At 37.9% G+C, this 12,716-nt stretch overlaps 1 protein-coding gene across 1 annotated transcript in view; it reads right to left on the bottom strand.

Annotated features, from left to right (window-relative positions):
- Positions 374-12,716, bottom strand: part of CDYL2 (chromodomain Y like 2) — a 58,909-nt gene continuing 46,566 nt past the window's right edge. The window contains exons 5-8 of the mRNA XM_021408893.1: positions 11,962-12,134; positions 7,187-7,397; positions 6,326-6,469; positions 374-4,741 (exon numbers count right to left, since the gene is read on the bottom strand). Coding sequence (XP_021264568.1) covers positions 4,583-4,741; positions 6,326-6,469; positions 7,187-7,397; positions 11,962-12,134 — 687 coding nt within the window. The 3' untranslated portion in view covers positions 374-4,582. The remainder of the gene's footprint in view (positions 4,742-6,325; positions 6,470-7,186; positions 7,398-11,961; positions 12,135-12,716) is intronic.

Genomic DNA, 12,716 nt, shown 5'->3' with positions numbered 1-12,716 from the left:
CTTTAGGTGATGTGTACATGTCATGTAGTGGAATTGATAATGGTGTAGATGTCCTAGAAATGTATTTCTAAAACAGTCCTCGATGGTTTTCTTGGATTTCATCATGAAATGATAAATTGGATTCATGATGATAAACGATTGCAGAGATTGCTTATTGCAGCAGCTTCTACTGCTCTGGTGTGTGCCATTACAAATAGTTTTGAGTTTCATTACTCTTTTAAGCAGCCTGTTGTATGCCTGCTTTGTTTGAAAAGGCAGAAGTCCATGAATAGCTTTATCATATATAATACAAGATCATGTATAATGTTGGTCTGTGGCTGCTGCTTACCATATTCATTCTGATTATGTAAAACTGAAAACCACTGCACTGAAATGAAGTTTCAATGTTTTTATTCAAAGCAGCTTCTCACAATGTATAAATACTGCATATTAACACACATGAAAAATACAACTTCTAAGGCACCCAGAAATGTGTCCATACACTAGTTACAGGACCATCAACAAATAAATTGTGTACAATTTGATCTAGACAGTCAATATTTGATATATCAGAAGATACAAGTCCCTCAGTACTGTACCAGTTTCAGAAAATATTTACAACACTGTGATATAGGGGTGCCTGTACCCTTATAATATTATAATATGTACTCATCATTACAAATATTAGAAACTGTTTTAGTCTGTTTCATGGCGTTCTGACAAAATAACTTAAGGGTCTAATTTGGGAAGTTCTACAATTAATTACTTGTGCAAGTTCTGAAAATAAATTTACATTGACATAATTTGTGAATTTTTGGTTCTTTGCTTCATCTCAGAGGTTTGGTAATAAGCCTTACCAATAGACATGCCATCCTAGCTGAACATCACTCCTTTCCCAATCGGTCAGTGGATACGTCTTTTCCCCTTACACTTGACATAGATGAGAATGCAGTGTTTGTAGCAGAAAGAGACTATTTGATCTTCAGTACAAATGTCATACTAGTTCACTGGCTACGGAACTAACGCTTCGTTAGAATAATGCAATTCTTTGGTCCTTTGTTTTTATGGAAGGCATAATATTTTTATTCACTAAAAATTGAAGTCCTGTCTGTGAGTAAGCAAGCTAGTGAATGACTTTCAGTGTAGTATTTAAAGTAGCAGTAAAGAGATTTAATATGGCTTAAAACATACGGTTAATTGGGCAGACACAGATAACGCATCTAGGATACCGAGTACCCAAATGTACTATGGTTAAGATTGTCTATAAGTCTCTTATGTAAACTTCTTTAGTGTCTCCTAAAGAGTGGTGGCTTTAGCCAGATTTGACTTTTATAGACCCAGCCACACAAAGCCTGAGATTAAACTACTGTGGTTGGGAGCACAAATGCACAGTTTATATATAACAAAGCCCATGCTGACAAGTCTAAGTATGTTGTTCTACAGAAACAACCCGTATTATCCTTTTCACAAGAAAAACTTAAGGCCCTGTACTCTGATTTGCTAACTTTCTTACAGCAATTATTTGGGGAAGTCCTTAGTACTACATAAGCCATTATGTAGCTTTAAAGATTTCTTGTACCTAATGGTAAGGCTTATTCACAAATGCAATACATTTATAAATTACATTTAAAACTTTAAAGGCTGGCAAAACAATTAAAAAAATAACAAAACAAAACAAAACAAACCCCAAACAAAATTGTTTATTTATCCCTAATGTTAAAAGAGCATTTTCTTCTAATTAAAAACTATTGGCACAAAACCATTATATTATAGATTAAAAGAACAGTTAATAGTAGTGAAAAAGATTGCCTAAAACGCATACCCTAACCTACCACAGAAATATAAAAGTTTATATTCTGAAAATATATACTGTATTAAAGTTTGTAAGCTTATTCATTTAAACAGAAATGTACTGAAATAGTAAACTGAGCAACACTTATCTACAGCAAAAATATACATGCAGGACAACACAAAATAAATTGCTTACCTTTAATATCTACAAATGCAAAACTGTAGATTTTTAAAGATTGTACAAAACAATTTACACGAGAATAAAATAACATACTTAACAACAAATTGCATTTATAATCTTAAATACTGTGAATATTAGTAAAGGTACCCAGACTAATATGTACAGTACATCGAAATATCTGGATACCTCGTAAGGACAGAGAAAATCGGTTCTGATCTTTAAATACTGGAAAAGAAGCTTTTGACATTATTATTCTTTTCTTGAAGGGAAAATAGATTTCATGAAAACTAGACTGTAACTGTATAGATATGAATAATAAAAATGTTAACTATGGTTAGCACTTGCTTTAATGGAAAAATAATTATAGAAAATGTATTTCAACTATTCCTTTGTCATAAAAAAAGGTAAGCTACAGATATTTGAAAAATCAGATGAAATGATGCAGTTTAAAGGTCTTATCATTCTTCTTCGTTTGAAAATCTCATATAGAAAGCACACCTTCACATTGCTGAGCAATTTCTCTATATTTATCTACAAAAACCAAGCACAGTATCGAAATAAACTTCCTAATATCTTATTAACACATGACTAGGAGTTATGGCTCTCTGGACGGGAGTAAAGGAAATAAAGGAAATTGAGGAATCGTGGTATTTTCATTGCTTGTAAAAGTTTTATTATTTTTTAAAAATTCTGAAGTCATCCGATGCAGGCCTGATTGTGCAAACACTTGTGTGTGCGAGTGGTTCTCACTTGGGTAGCCCCTCTCGTCTGGCGCGGTGCGGGTGACTCCGTGCACGCACTGCACAGCAGTATTGATTTTGAGAGGATTTCTTGAAAACGTTAAAGCAGGCTGATTAGAAGCCAGGTCTTGTCTTTTTAATGGAGAATTTCCATGAGAATGTCTGCCTTTAGGGTAATTAATCATTTCCTTAAAATTCAGTGGTACAATTAGGCCATAGAAACAGTGCTTCTAATTATTTGTGGAACAAGAAATGGTAGAAAAATGTGTTGAAGGGTTATTGTAATCACCTGTTAGAGAACTTTGCAAAGGCTTTGTTGAAACTCTTCATGGAAAGGCTGCAAGGGAGGAAACCTCCCAGCCTTGCTTGCAGAGGTTTAAACCATGAGCTCAAGGATGGAGAGCAAGTGCACAAACTGCAAAACAAAAAAATGTGCAAAGCTTCTGCTTCAAGAGGCGTTAATTTGGGCATGCTAAAATGGCAGCTGGAGTCACAGAGCATGCTTGAGTCATTTCCATATTAATTGCCTTACTAGCAAGAAAGAAACGAGATTGATCCAGTGTTCAGAAGTCAGTCAGTGTCACTGAAAAGTACTAGGATCACATTCTAAATTAGCAGATTGGATTTTCGTTGTTTCGTGTGGACTGCTTTGTGGATAGCCGTACATTCTTGGAGCCAGGTGGTGGGGTGGCCAGATGTGGAGGGCTGGGAAAAGCAACCCAAAACGTCTCCCTCCGCTTAGTTCAATGCCTAGCACCTTGTATAAACTGTTGGCCCACACCCAAAGGCCTCCAGAACAGAAATTATCTCACACCTGAGGAATCAGGCAACTAGACTAAGGCTCATAAGGGTTTGCTTCCAGACTTCAGACCAAAAAGGGATGTTTAAACCTGAAGAACAGTGAGGTGCCATGGAACGGCACCGCTCACCCTGTCACTCACATCCGGCTAACAGGACTGTCGTAAACTTAAATAAAGCTTCTTGCTGGCAAGCCCTTCAGTGCTCCTCCAGAAGGCAGGAAGTGAAGAGGGACTTAGGGGGGATCTCACTAGGTCAGAATCCACTTTTTTTTCCCTCTACCGTGGCAAATGAATTTGTTTCATACATTTCTGTACAATTTTACACGTACAGGAGCGTGCACGTGGCTGTTTCTTTAGTGCCCGCAGCATACCGTGTGTTTTCTATATATTCTTTGTTTTTCTACATATGTTGCTGCTCAAAGTGTGTTTGCGTTCCCATGTGATGCCATTAATTCAGTCAAGGGAAGTATGAAAATAAGATCTGTGATCAATAAAGAGCTGAACATGAAACCAAAATAAATAAGTTAAATAAATTCAACAAAGAAAAAAATCCTAGTAGTTTTGGTAAAACTAACTTTACATATTATACATATAAATTACCAGATTTTTCCATTACACTGTTAGAAAAAAAAAAAAATTAAAATATTTCAAAAGTATGGTGTTTGGGTCTACAAAATATTGCGCTGACCCGGTTCTTAGATTGAGCCCTCTGTGTCAGCCCAAATGTGTTGCGAGAGCAAGAATAAGTTAAGAAGGACAGACAAAATAAATCCTTACAGATGGTGTGCCTCACTGGGCCTCCGTGGTGCTTCTCAGCACATGGAATGTACGTTTTTGTCTGGATGAGCATGTGAAAGATGCAGCCCTCTGTAGAGAATATTTGCACTGAACAAGCCTGCCTACGTCTCGGTTACACGAAATCAAACCAGCTACAAGCAGCGTGTAGCTCACAAGGAAATCGACACGACCATATGCAGTAGGATACACTGTCACAAACTCCTCAATGACGCATTGCCTCTGCTTTTCAAACACAGGTAATGTTTGATTCTGTTCACAACTGGAGCGTTTGCTGCTTAAGTTAGGCCAAGACATCAGACTTCATAAATCTTGTCTTGCAAGTAGCTGAATAATGAATCCAGTCCTTTGGAAGAACTCCACAGCTGTTTTAACATCTGACACTCTTTCTCATTCACATCTTCAAGTCCTGATTTCAGGAAGCTCCGCATGAGGCATTTGGACTCTTCCAATACCTAAAGCGAAAATATCACTCAGTATTTAGTATGAATCTGATTAAGTTATTATGGATAATGGTGTGAACTGCATTTTTTACTGCAGATGCCAATGTTTTTAATGGGAATGAGGGATTCTGAAGTGCCTCAGTTTACTGAAGGTCTGCTTTGAAGTATTACTAGAAGGAGCTGAACGCCTTCCTTTGAAAATGGGACCCCTTGAAATTAAGATGTTTTCTGTAAAACAATCCTTAAGGTTATAAAGGATGGAAACCCAAATATGGACTTCCAACTTAAACAGCTGGTCCCCATGCCTTGTTTTGTTATCAGAAGAGAAATGAATAGAAGTGGGCCTCTACTACACATACGTTAAAGTTTTTTTTCTTCAATGCTTATAAAAGTGAAATATTTAATAACAGAAGGTGAAGTGAAAAAGCAGCCCCTGACTGTGTTCTGGAGGTAAATTTGCTTAGCATAATATGAGCAGTCATATGAAATAATATTTCTATAATTCAAGTATATGGCACTAATTGCAAATAGTGAGGCCTGCGCATATTTTCTCTGTGAACAAGAATCCACAGCGAATTTGGATGAGCTCATCACATTCACTATTTTTGTGACTTCAGCCTGATTTGCATTGAGGATCTCGGAGAGTACATCTGGTCTTTGACAGTTTTAACTCTCATCCTTGTCCACAGGTTTGCTCCGGCCTTTCCAGCAGGACTCAGGAGAGGATTTCATTGGCAGCCAGCAATGGTGAAGGAAGGAAGATTTCACAGTAAGGCCCAAAGGTTTTCTCAACTCATAATACAAGTTATATCAGCTTGATCAAATAAGCTTATGCTGCATTTCCAGAGTTTCATTCTGAATGTCTTTGGTGAGATCTAATCTATGCTTCATTTAATTAAAAATCTCCTGCGTCTCTACCTTCTCTTTTACAGCAGATCGTTTATATGGAACTGGGGGACGTTAAGACAGTTTTAGGCACAGGAAGTACAAAAGGAAACTGTAGCAATGTGCACTTGAGTTAGTAGAGTTTTGCTGCAGCCTGCATCATCCTGTCATGATACTCTGTGACCAGACTGAGGTCAAATCCGTCTGTGTCAGAATCTCCTTCACAGTGGATGTTAGCTGGCACCATGCTGCCCTCCTGGTGCACTGTATAGGACATTTTGCAGAATCAGGAGCTACGCAGGTGCAGAAAAGAAGGCAGAGTCAGCTGAAATATAGTAGGCCAGGACAATGCAAAAGGCAAATTTATTTTCTCACTGGCACTGCAGAGATTTCCTAGTATGGATGCAGAGTTTCAGACTCTTCTGCCTTCATGAAAGTAAACCTTTGCTGAAATTCCTTTGCAAACTCTGTGGCAGGGTGGTTCTACGCACTGAATGAATGTGGAGATGGGAAAGTGAAACAACCCTCCCTGCTCTGAAAAATGGAAAACTCCATGAGTTTGCTGATCCCTATCCAGATTTTCTGTTGCTAGCCCTGTTCTGCAGGCATGGCTGTGGAAACTGAGGACCTGCTTTCTGACATGATGAGCCTCAGGAGCACACCTTACCTCTGCAAAGTGCCATTCAGGCACAAAGCAATGTGATTCCTTACCACTGCACTGCAGGATGCCATTTCCTTCACTCGGAGCATCACTTCTTGGCTAAATGTTGTTGGCCAGAATACTTGTGACACCAGTCCTCTGCTGCAGGCTTCTTGTGCTGTCAGCTTTCTCCCACAGAACAACATCTCATTTGCCTGTGAAACCAAAAGACTACTTGAGATCTTGGGTCAGAAGTCTCCTGATTTTTTTTCTTCCATACTTACCTGCTATTTTCAAAATTAAATTTACAAATGGTCTACTGTATCTTTCCATATTGCAAAATACTTAAAAAGGAGTTTTGGTAGCTATTTAAGGATTGTGCAGGTGGCCAGAGCACAGCATGGGTTTCACTTAAGAGAAATGTGCTGGCATGCATGATGAATCTGTATTGCTGATTTTACAAGAGCAACTGTCAATAATGCGACGTTACTGTGCCAAGAGTATGAAATACTTTGTGGGGCAAATTCTGCTTTGTTATCCAGGTAATAATGGAGCAACTTTACTGGAATTACTGTGGATCATCTTTAGAGAAGTAGAGAACAGCATCTAGCTCTGTTACTGCACTGTCCTAACACAACACAACACATACAAGAACTCTGCAACATCATTCTGCTAAAGCATTCCTTCCCCATTTCTACCATGATCTTGAAAATCTTTGCTTTTCCTGTGTAAGTCTGTCCTGAATACAGCAGGTGAAATTTATTGAATTCAGAGAAATAAGAAATTGGTAGGAATTAGATGAACTTTCCGTGGATTACATTTCCATTTATGACAGTTCAGGGAAACAGTTGTTTTCTGGTTTACATTTTAGAGAGAAAGAAGAGCATGAATTCAACAAAGGTTCGTCAGCAATTTGAAGTGGAAAACCTTACCAGTGCAACACCCAGAATTTGTGGGAATGTGTATGATGAGCAGCCAGCTGGAGTGAGTCGGATTGTTGCATATGGTGTCTGAAACCATGCCTTCTCACTTGCCCAAACGATATCACATAGTGGTAAAATTGAAGCTCCTAACCCAAGAGCAGGGCCGTTGATAGCAACCACAATTGGCTTCTTAAATTGAATAAAAGCTTTTACAAAATCCCTAAAATAAAAAATAAAAGAAAGATCTTGAATACAGAAGGAACGCTTAAAAAAAATCCCAAGCTTAAAAGTATTTAATCTGAAAACAAATCAGAACCACAGGTGAACTCAATTAATGCCATGGCCCAGTTTTATGAGGTCAGAATTGAAAGATATTTCCTACTACACACACACAAAATGTCTCTCCTGTTTAATTATTTAATCTTTCGTAGTTCCTAGCATAGTAAAAAGTTTTGCATGTGTTGTATATGAACTGAATAACTGGAATGCCTATCATACTTTCTGCAGAATGGTTTGGTTAGGGTTAGTTTTACGTGTGGACCAGTAACTCACTTGCTGGTACACATGGTGCTTCTCAGTTTGTTCCAGAATGGCTAGTAAGGATTCTGATGATCTGGTTTGGCTAACTGGATGTACATAATATAGTGTGAAAGACAGGAGGCTCATAGGTATATTGTTGGGTATTTATGTTTTCAGAAAGTTCTCTTAAGATCTTATGTCAAAGGTTTCCGTAAATCCCATCAACGGGCTGGGAGACAGAGACTGCTCATGGCACACCAGCTAGAAGAACAAGATCCACGAAAGGGAATCAGAGAGAAATAGAAATGTTTGGGCAGGAAAAGAATTAGGCTAGTGATCTGTTGGGTCTTTGCTGCAAATGACCTAGGCAAAGACGTAGCAAATAGCTATCCTTTGCCTGCCTACAACTGAAAACGTGAAGCAATGGGAAGTAACGAGGAAGTCGATGTGATTTAATTCATCTGGATGAATGAACTGGAATGTGTTAAATTCCATTTACCGAGGAGATATTTTAAATAAGTCACCTTCCAAGAACTGTGGAAAGACATCTGTTGAATGGAATAGCTTATACACTATTTAGGAAAAAAATATGAGTGTAATTGTGGGCAAATTATGGACTCTAGCAGCTCAGTGTACAGCAGGTTTATGAAAGCAAAGAAGATGCTGAATTACTTCAGAAAAAAGACATATATAACTGAAGTTCAAAACAAAAGAGTTGATTCTGCTCCAGCCCTGGTTATTTTTTTGATCTATAGTGCATTATTGCTGACTGATTTTAGGAAAGAACATGATTGCATTTTGTCAAATGTGCCTTTCAATGAATTGCAGCTCTCTCACTGAGGTCATGAAGACCTAGACTTGTACATCTGAGAACAGGAGGTGTGCCTTGCAGGTTAGAGCGCTGATTTGGCAAACGGTGAAAAACATGCTGAAGATAAGTATTTGTCAGACTGAAGTGCAAGGACATTGGCTGTATTTTAAATGGAAACAAAGAGTCTGAAGTCACCCAGTCCTGTGGCGTTCAGAGAATGAGTTCTGTTTTCCAGCCTGTCTAGTAAGGAGTTGATTTTTGACTATGAGAAAATAGGCATGGGAATAAAACAGAAGATCAGAAGAAAGACAAATGGAGTGAAATAAGGAACACTGTATTTATGTGTTCAAAATAATTTCCTTCAAGAGGATGGCAGAGTTAAGGAGAGTTGTGGTTCGTTTTTGTTTGCAGAAACAATGCTGTTCCTTTATCTCATCATTTCTTGTTTATGGGCTTGTTTATGCTTGGGTAATGACTGTAGATCGCTGCACCTGATTAATTCCAGAATGTTGAGAACCTTTGTAGTCAACTTTGCAAATAGGACTGAGTACACTTGGGAAACAGGGGTATGACGATAGGCAAAAATAGCAAACAGTGTGGATAAGTAATGGCAGCCGATCTGAGGTCCACATGGAAGCAGAAGAAAACTTGTGGAAAAAAGCAGGAAGCATGTGGGATAAGTGGGACCTGAAAGTGAATATGGAAGAGGATTAGTAGTGTGGAGAGGAAATGGTAGATGATGGGTAGGAGAAACAAAGCAGAATGCATTCATGAAGGCAAAGGAATGAAGGAAATGTGAAATCTTCACATAAGTGAGCAAAGAAGGAAGGAGTTGAGATAGGGAGAAAGTGGAACAGAACACTGAGAAGACACTGAGCCACTGTCGTGAGAGAAGGCTGAGAAACAGTATGGCACAACAGGAGGGCGTGGAGTGGAAGGCTAAAGTATCAGCAGGGGGAACAAATGCCTGAATTTGGTCTACACAAGCTGCAGTGTCCAATACTCCACTTATCTGTGCTCCCTGTTCAGTATGCTGCATGTTTCAGTGAGTTCTCTGTCCCTAGAACCTGGCATGTTCCCATGTCTCCAAAACACACATTCACACATGTAGTTGCAGGGCTGGAAGATCCTTCTTTCAATTCAAGGCAGTCTTTGAAAAGAACTGAAAGTTGTAATTCTTGTTTGACCGCAGAAGCTAGGCTTGAAGGCAGGAATAAGTATCACGTACAGAAGGTTTTTGCTTTTGCTAGAGAAGATCTGGAAAGGAGACCATCAAGCATGCTCTGGATATGTTGCAGTGCCGCAGCTAGAACTCATAGGTACATCAAAGTCTGTAACGAAGTTGGGCAAGTAAAGTCTTTCTTCCTTTTCTTCTGACTGCACACAGAACTTTATGTATCGGGTCACGCAATGACGCCTGACTGGTGGTGCAACAAGGGAGGCTGGTGCTGGAAATGCCCTCCTGCAAGTCTCTTGTGGGTGCAGGGCTCTCTGGCCACACATGCATGCTGCAGCACAGTGTCTGTCTGCCTTGCCCCTCCTGCAGTGCCAGGTGGGGCAAGTGCCAGGCATGTCTGGCTGGTGCATTAAGCAAAGAAGCTGCAGTCCCGACATCATGAGCTGAAAGCTCAAAGGCAGTGGATGAGGGCAGGGCCCAAATAAATCACTCATGTGAGATGAGATCTGGTGGGTATTTAAACTTTAGTTTTAACTTGTGATCAGTACATGAGATCTGTAGTTTAGCAAGTGGAAACACATGGTAATGAAGATTTTAATTTGATTTTGCTAGAAGCGTACTGGTCTAATTTGATGTAGAGCAGTGGAGGCAGAGATGCATTGTTGTGTTTGAGGACATCCTAACCCCTGAGAAAGCAAAGTGTACATTTTTACTCCTCTGATTATGGTATATTTTCCATGAGTTCAGTCCTTTGTTCGTATAAAGTACAGAGAGTACTGAATGGAAAAAGTAGTGCATTGTTTCCAGAGGTACAATAAAAATCTGTTTCCAGTGGGCCTGAAGCTGACATTCTTGATGAGAAGAAGAGCATTGTATGAGTTGTTCAAGAGCGTTTGGTGAGCCCAAGGGTGGAAAAATAGTCTTGTAGTTTGGATTACAGCCATTCAAATGTAGAACTGGTAAGAATGCCTCTATATTAAATGTATGCAGATAAATGTATACATAGATAACAATACCTATCTACACAATATTTACATACATAATATTAAATTTGTGTATTTTGGGGGAGTGTGAGTGTGTCTGTGTTATCAAACAAGAAGAGCAATGTTCTTCCCTCCCATTGTTTTTTTTTCCTTTCCTTCTGCATTTTCAAATATCCCTCACATTTAAAAAAATCCCCTCAAAGGGATTTTCTTATTAAGATATCACTAAGTGATATTCAGGCATAGCTAGAGTCTTAAAAACAGGTCATGATTTATTATATTTTACGAAGTACCTTTTAATTCTTTCAAAATGTTTGCTACTTTGAGAATTTCAAAAGTATTAAACTGAGAATCCAAACTGGTCTGCATTAGTTGTAACCAAGACAGCTGGCAGTTAACACATGTCATGTAACAATTGTACTTAATCTTGTGTTATACGTCCAAAATACAGGTCCGTTGTGAAACAAACTCTTTAGTATTCCTTCATAGAAGTGATAGAATCTGGTGCTTAAAATGTCAAAGCTCTCAGAATAACAGTATTTCTAGGGAGTGAAAAATAAAAAGACCAAAGCCTCTGCTGGTATAGACTGGTGGAATACCACTGACTTCAGTGGAGTAATGTTGATTTATATTGGAGTATCTGCCAAATATGTATAAAGTACACCTTGTGGGTAATGTAAATAGTTGGTGATATATTGTGCAGATTGATTTGTAGACTGCATGTCATAAACTCTGAATTTCTATTGAGGTAATGTGATATGTATATAAGGAATGTCACATTTTAGTTATGAAAATAAAACTACATTTGCATATATATTAAGTAATTTAAGAAAAAGAATGGAGACCCTTCTAATAAGGCTCTGAAATACAGTGGAAGACTGTTGTTTCAACAGAATATGACTAAGCCATGGATTCCCATTTGCACTGAAATTCATTAAAATGATGAACATTAAAACAAGTAAAATATCTGCCTTTCAGGAACCACTTTACAAAATGAAGCAATAGTTAATTTGGAAAAACAACAACAAAGTTGTATTTGAATTTGGAGGATTAATTTGAAGTATTAAATACAGAGAAGTGGAATAAAATAAATCCCTATGGATAGTTAGCACTGGAATAAATGTGCTTTCTTTTGTAATAAGGAAAGGTCCAAGGTTTTCACTAAACAAATTTGCAGGACTATAATTAGAATGCAATCAACACTTAAATATACAACATTTTTGGACCTGATAAATATCTTTATAATCACACACTGCATTTCATAATTTAGAGATCATAGGTAAGCTTGGGTCACCTTATAGCTTCTGCAATCCTAGTGCTTTCCTTTCTTCTGTCATTGGATAACCTGCCAATTAAATATGAGTAATCTAGGCCACTACAGAATACACTTCCCACTGCGCTGAGAAGTAAGAGTTTACTGTCATCAGCTGATGCATTGCACAATGCTCTCCGAACTTCCTTCATGATCTGTGGATAAAGAAAAGTAAACAATTCGACATGCATGCCGTTGCAATATCATTTCCCTAGTTTTACAAACCTTATTGATTTTGAGAGACTTAAATTTTGGGCACTATTAATACTTACATCAATTATATATATATATATTTGTATAATTTTAATAGAATGATAACACTAAGAGTTTACAAAATATTTTATCTTTGGAAGTGCTTTGTAGATGCTTACTAATTCAAAAGAGTTTTTAGAATTTGGCTATTCTCTGCTTGTCCTATGGGAAATTCTAGCTAACTTATGGTATTTGATTGCAATTTAATAATTTCAAATATCACTTCTTTTGTTTTCATAGTTTATATTCAGTGAACATCACTGTATCCTCTGTAACATGATTACCACAACCATAGCCTATAAACCTCAACCAGTTGTAAATAAGATCTGTAAACCCCATTTTTTCAATTCTTCAACTATTTCAGTTTATATGGCTTGAATCAGAGCAAGGTAGGACAAGAGGACATCATATACATTGACATGACAAATATATTATTCATTTTTTCTGTGGTCAGTGATATTGTTACAGTCTACAAAAGTTAAAGC

This window comes from Numida meleagris, chromosome 10 (assembly GCF_002078875.1).
Source record: "Numida meleagris isolate 19003 breed g44 Domestic line chromosome 10, NumMel1.0, whole genome shotgun sequence".
Taxonomy (NCBI): domain Eukaryota; kingdom Metazoa; phylum Chordata; class Aves; order Galliformes; family Numididae; genus Numida; species Numida meleagris.
This window is presented reverse-complemented; position numbering and strand designations above follow the sequence as displayed.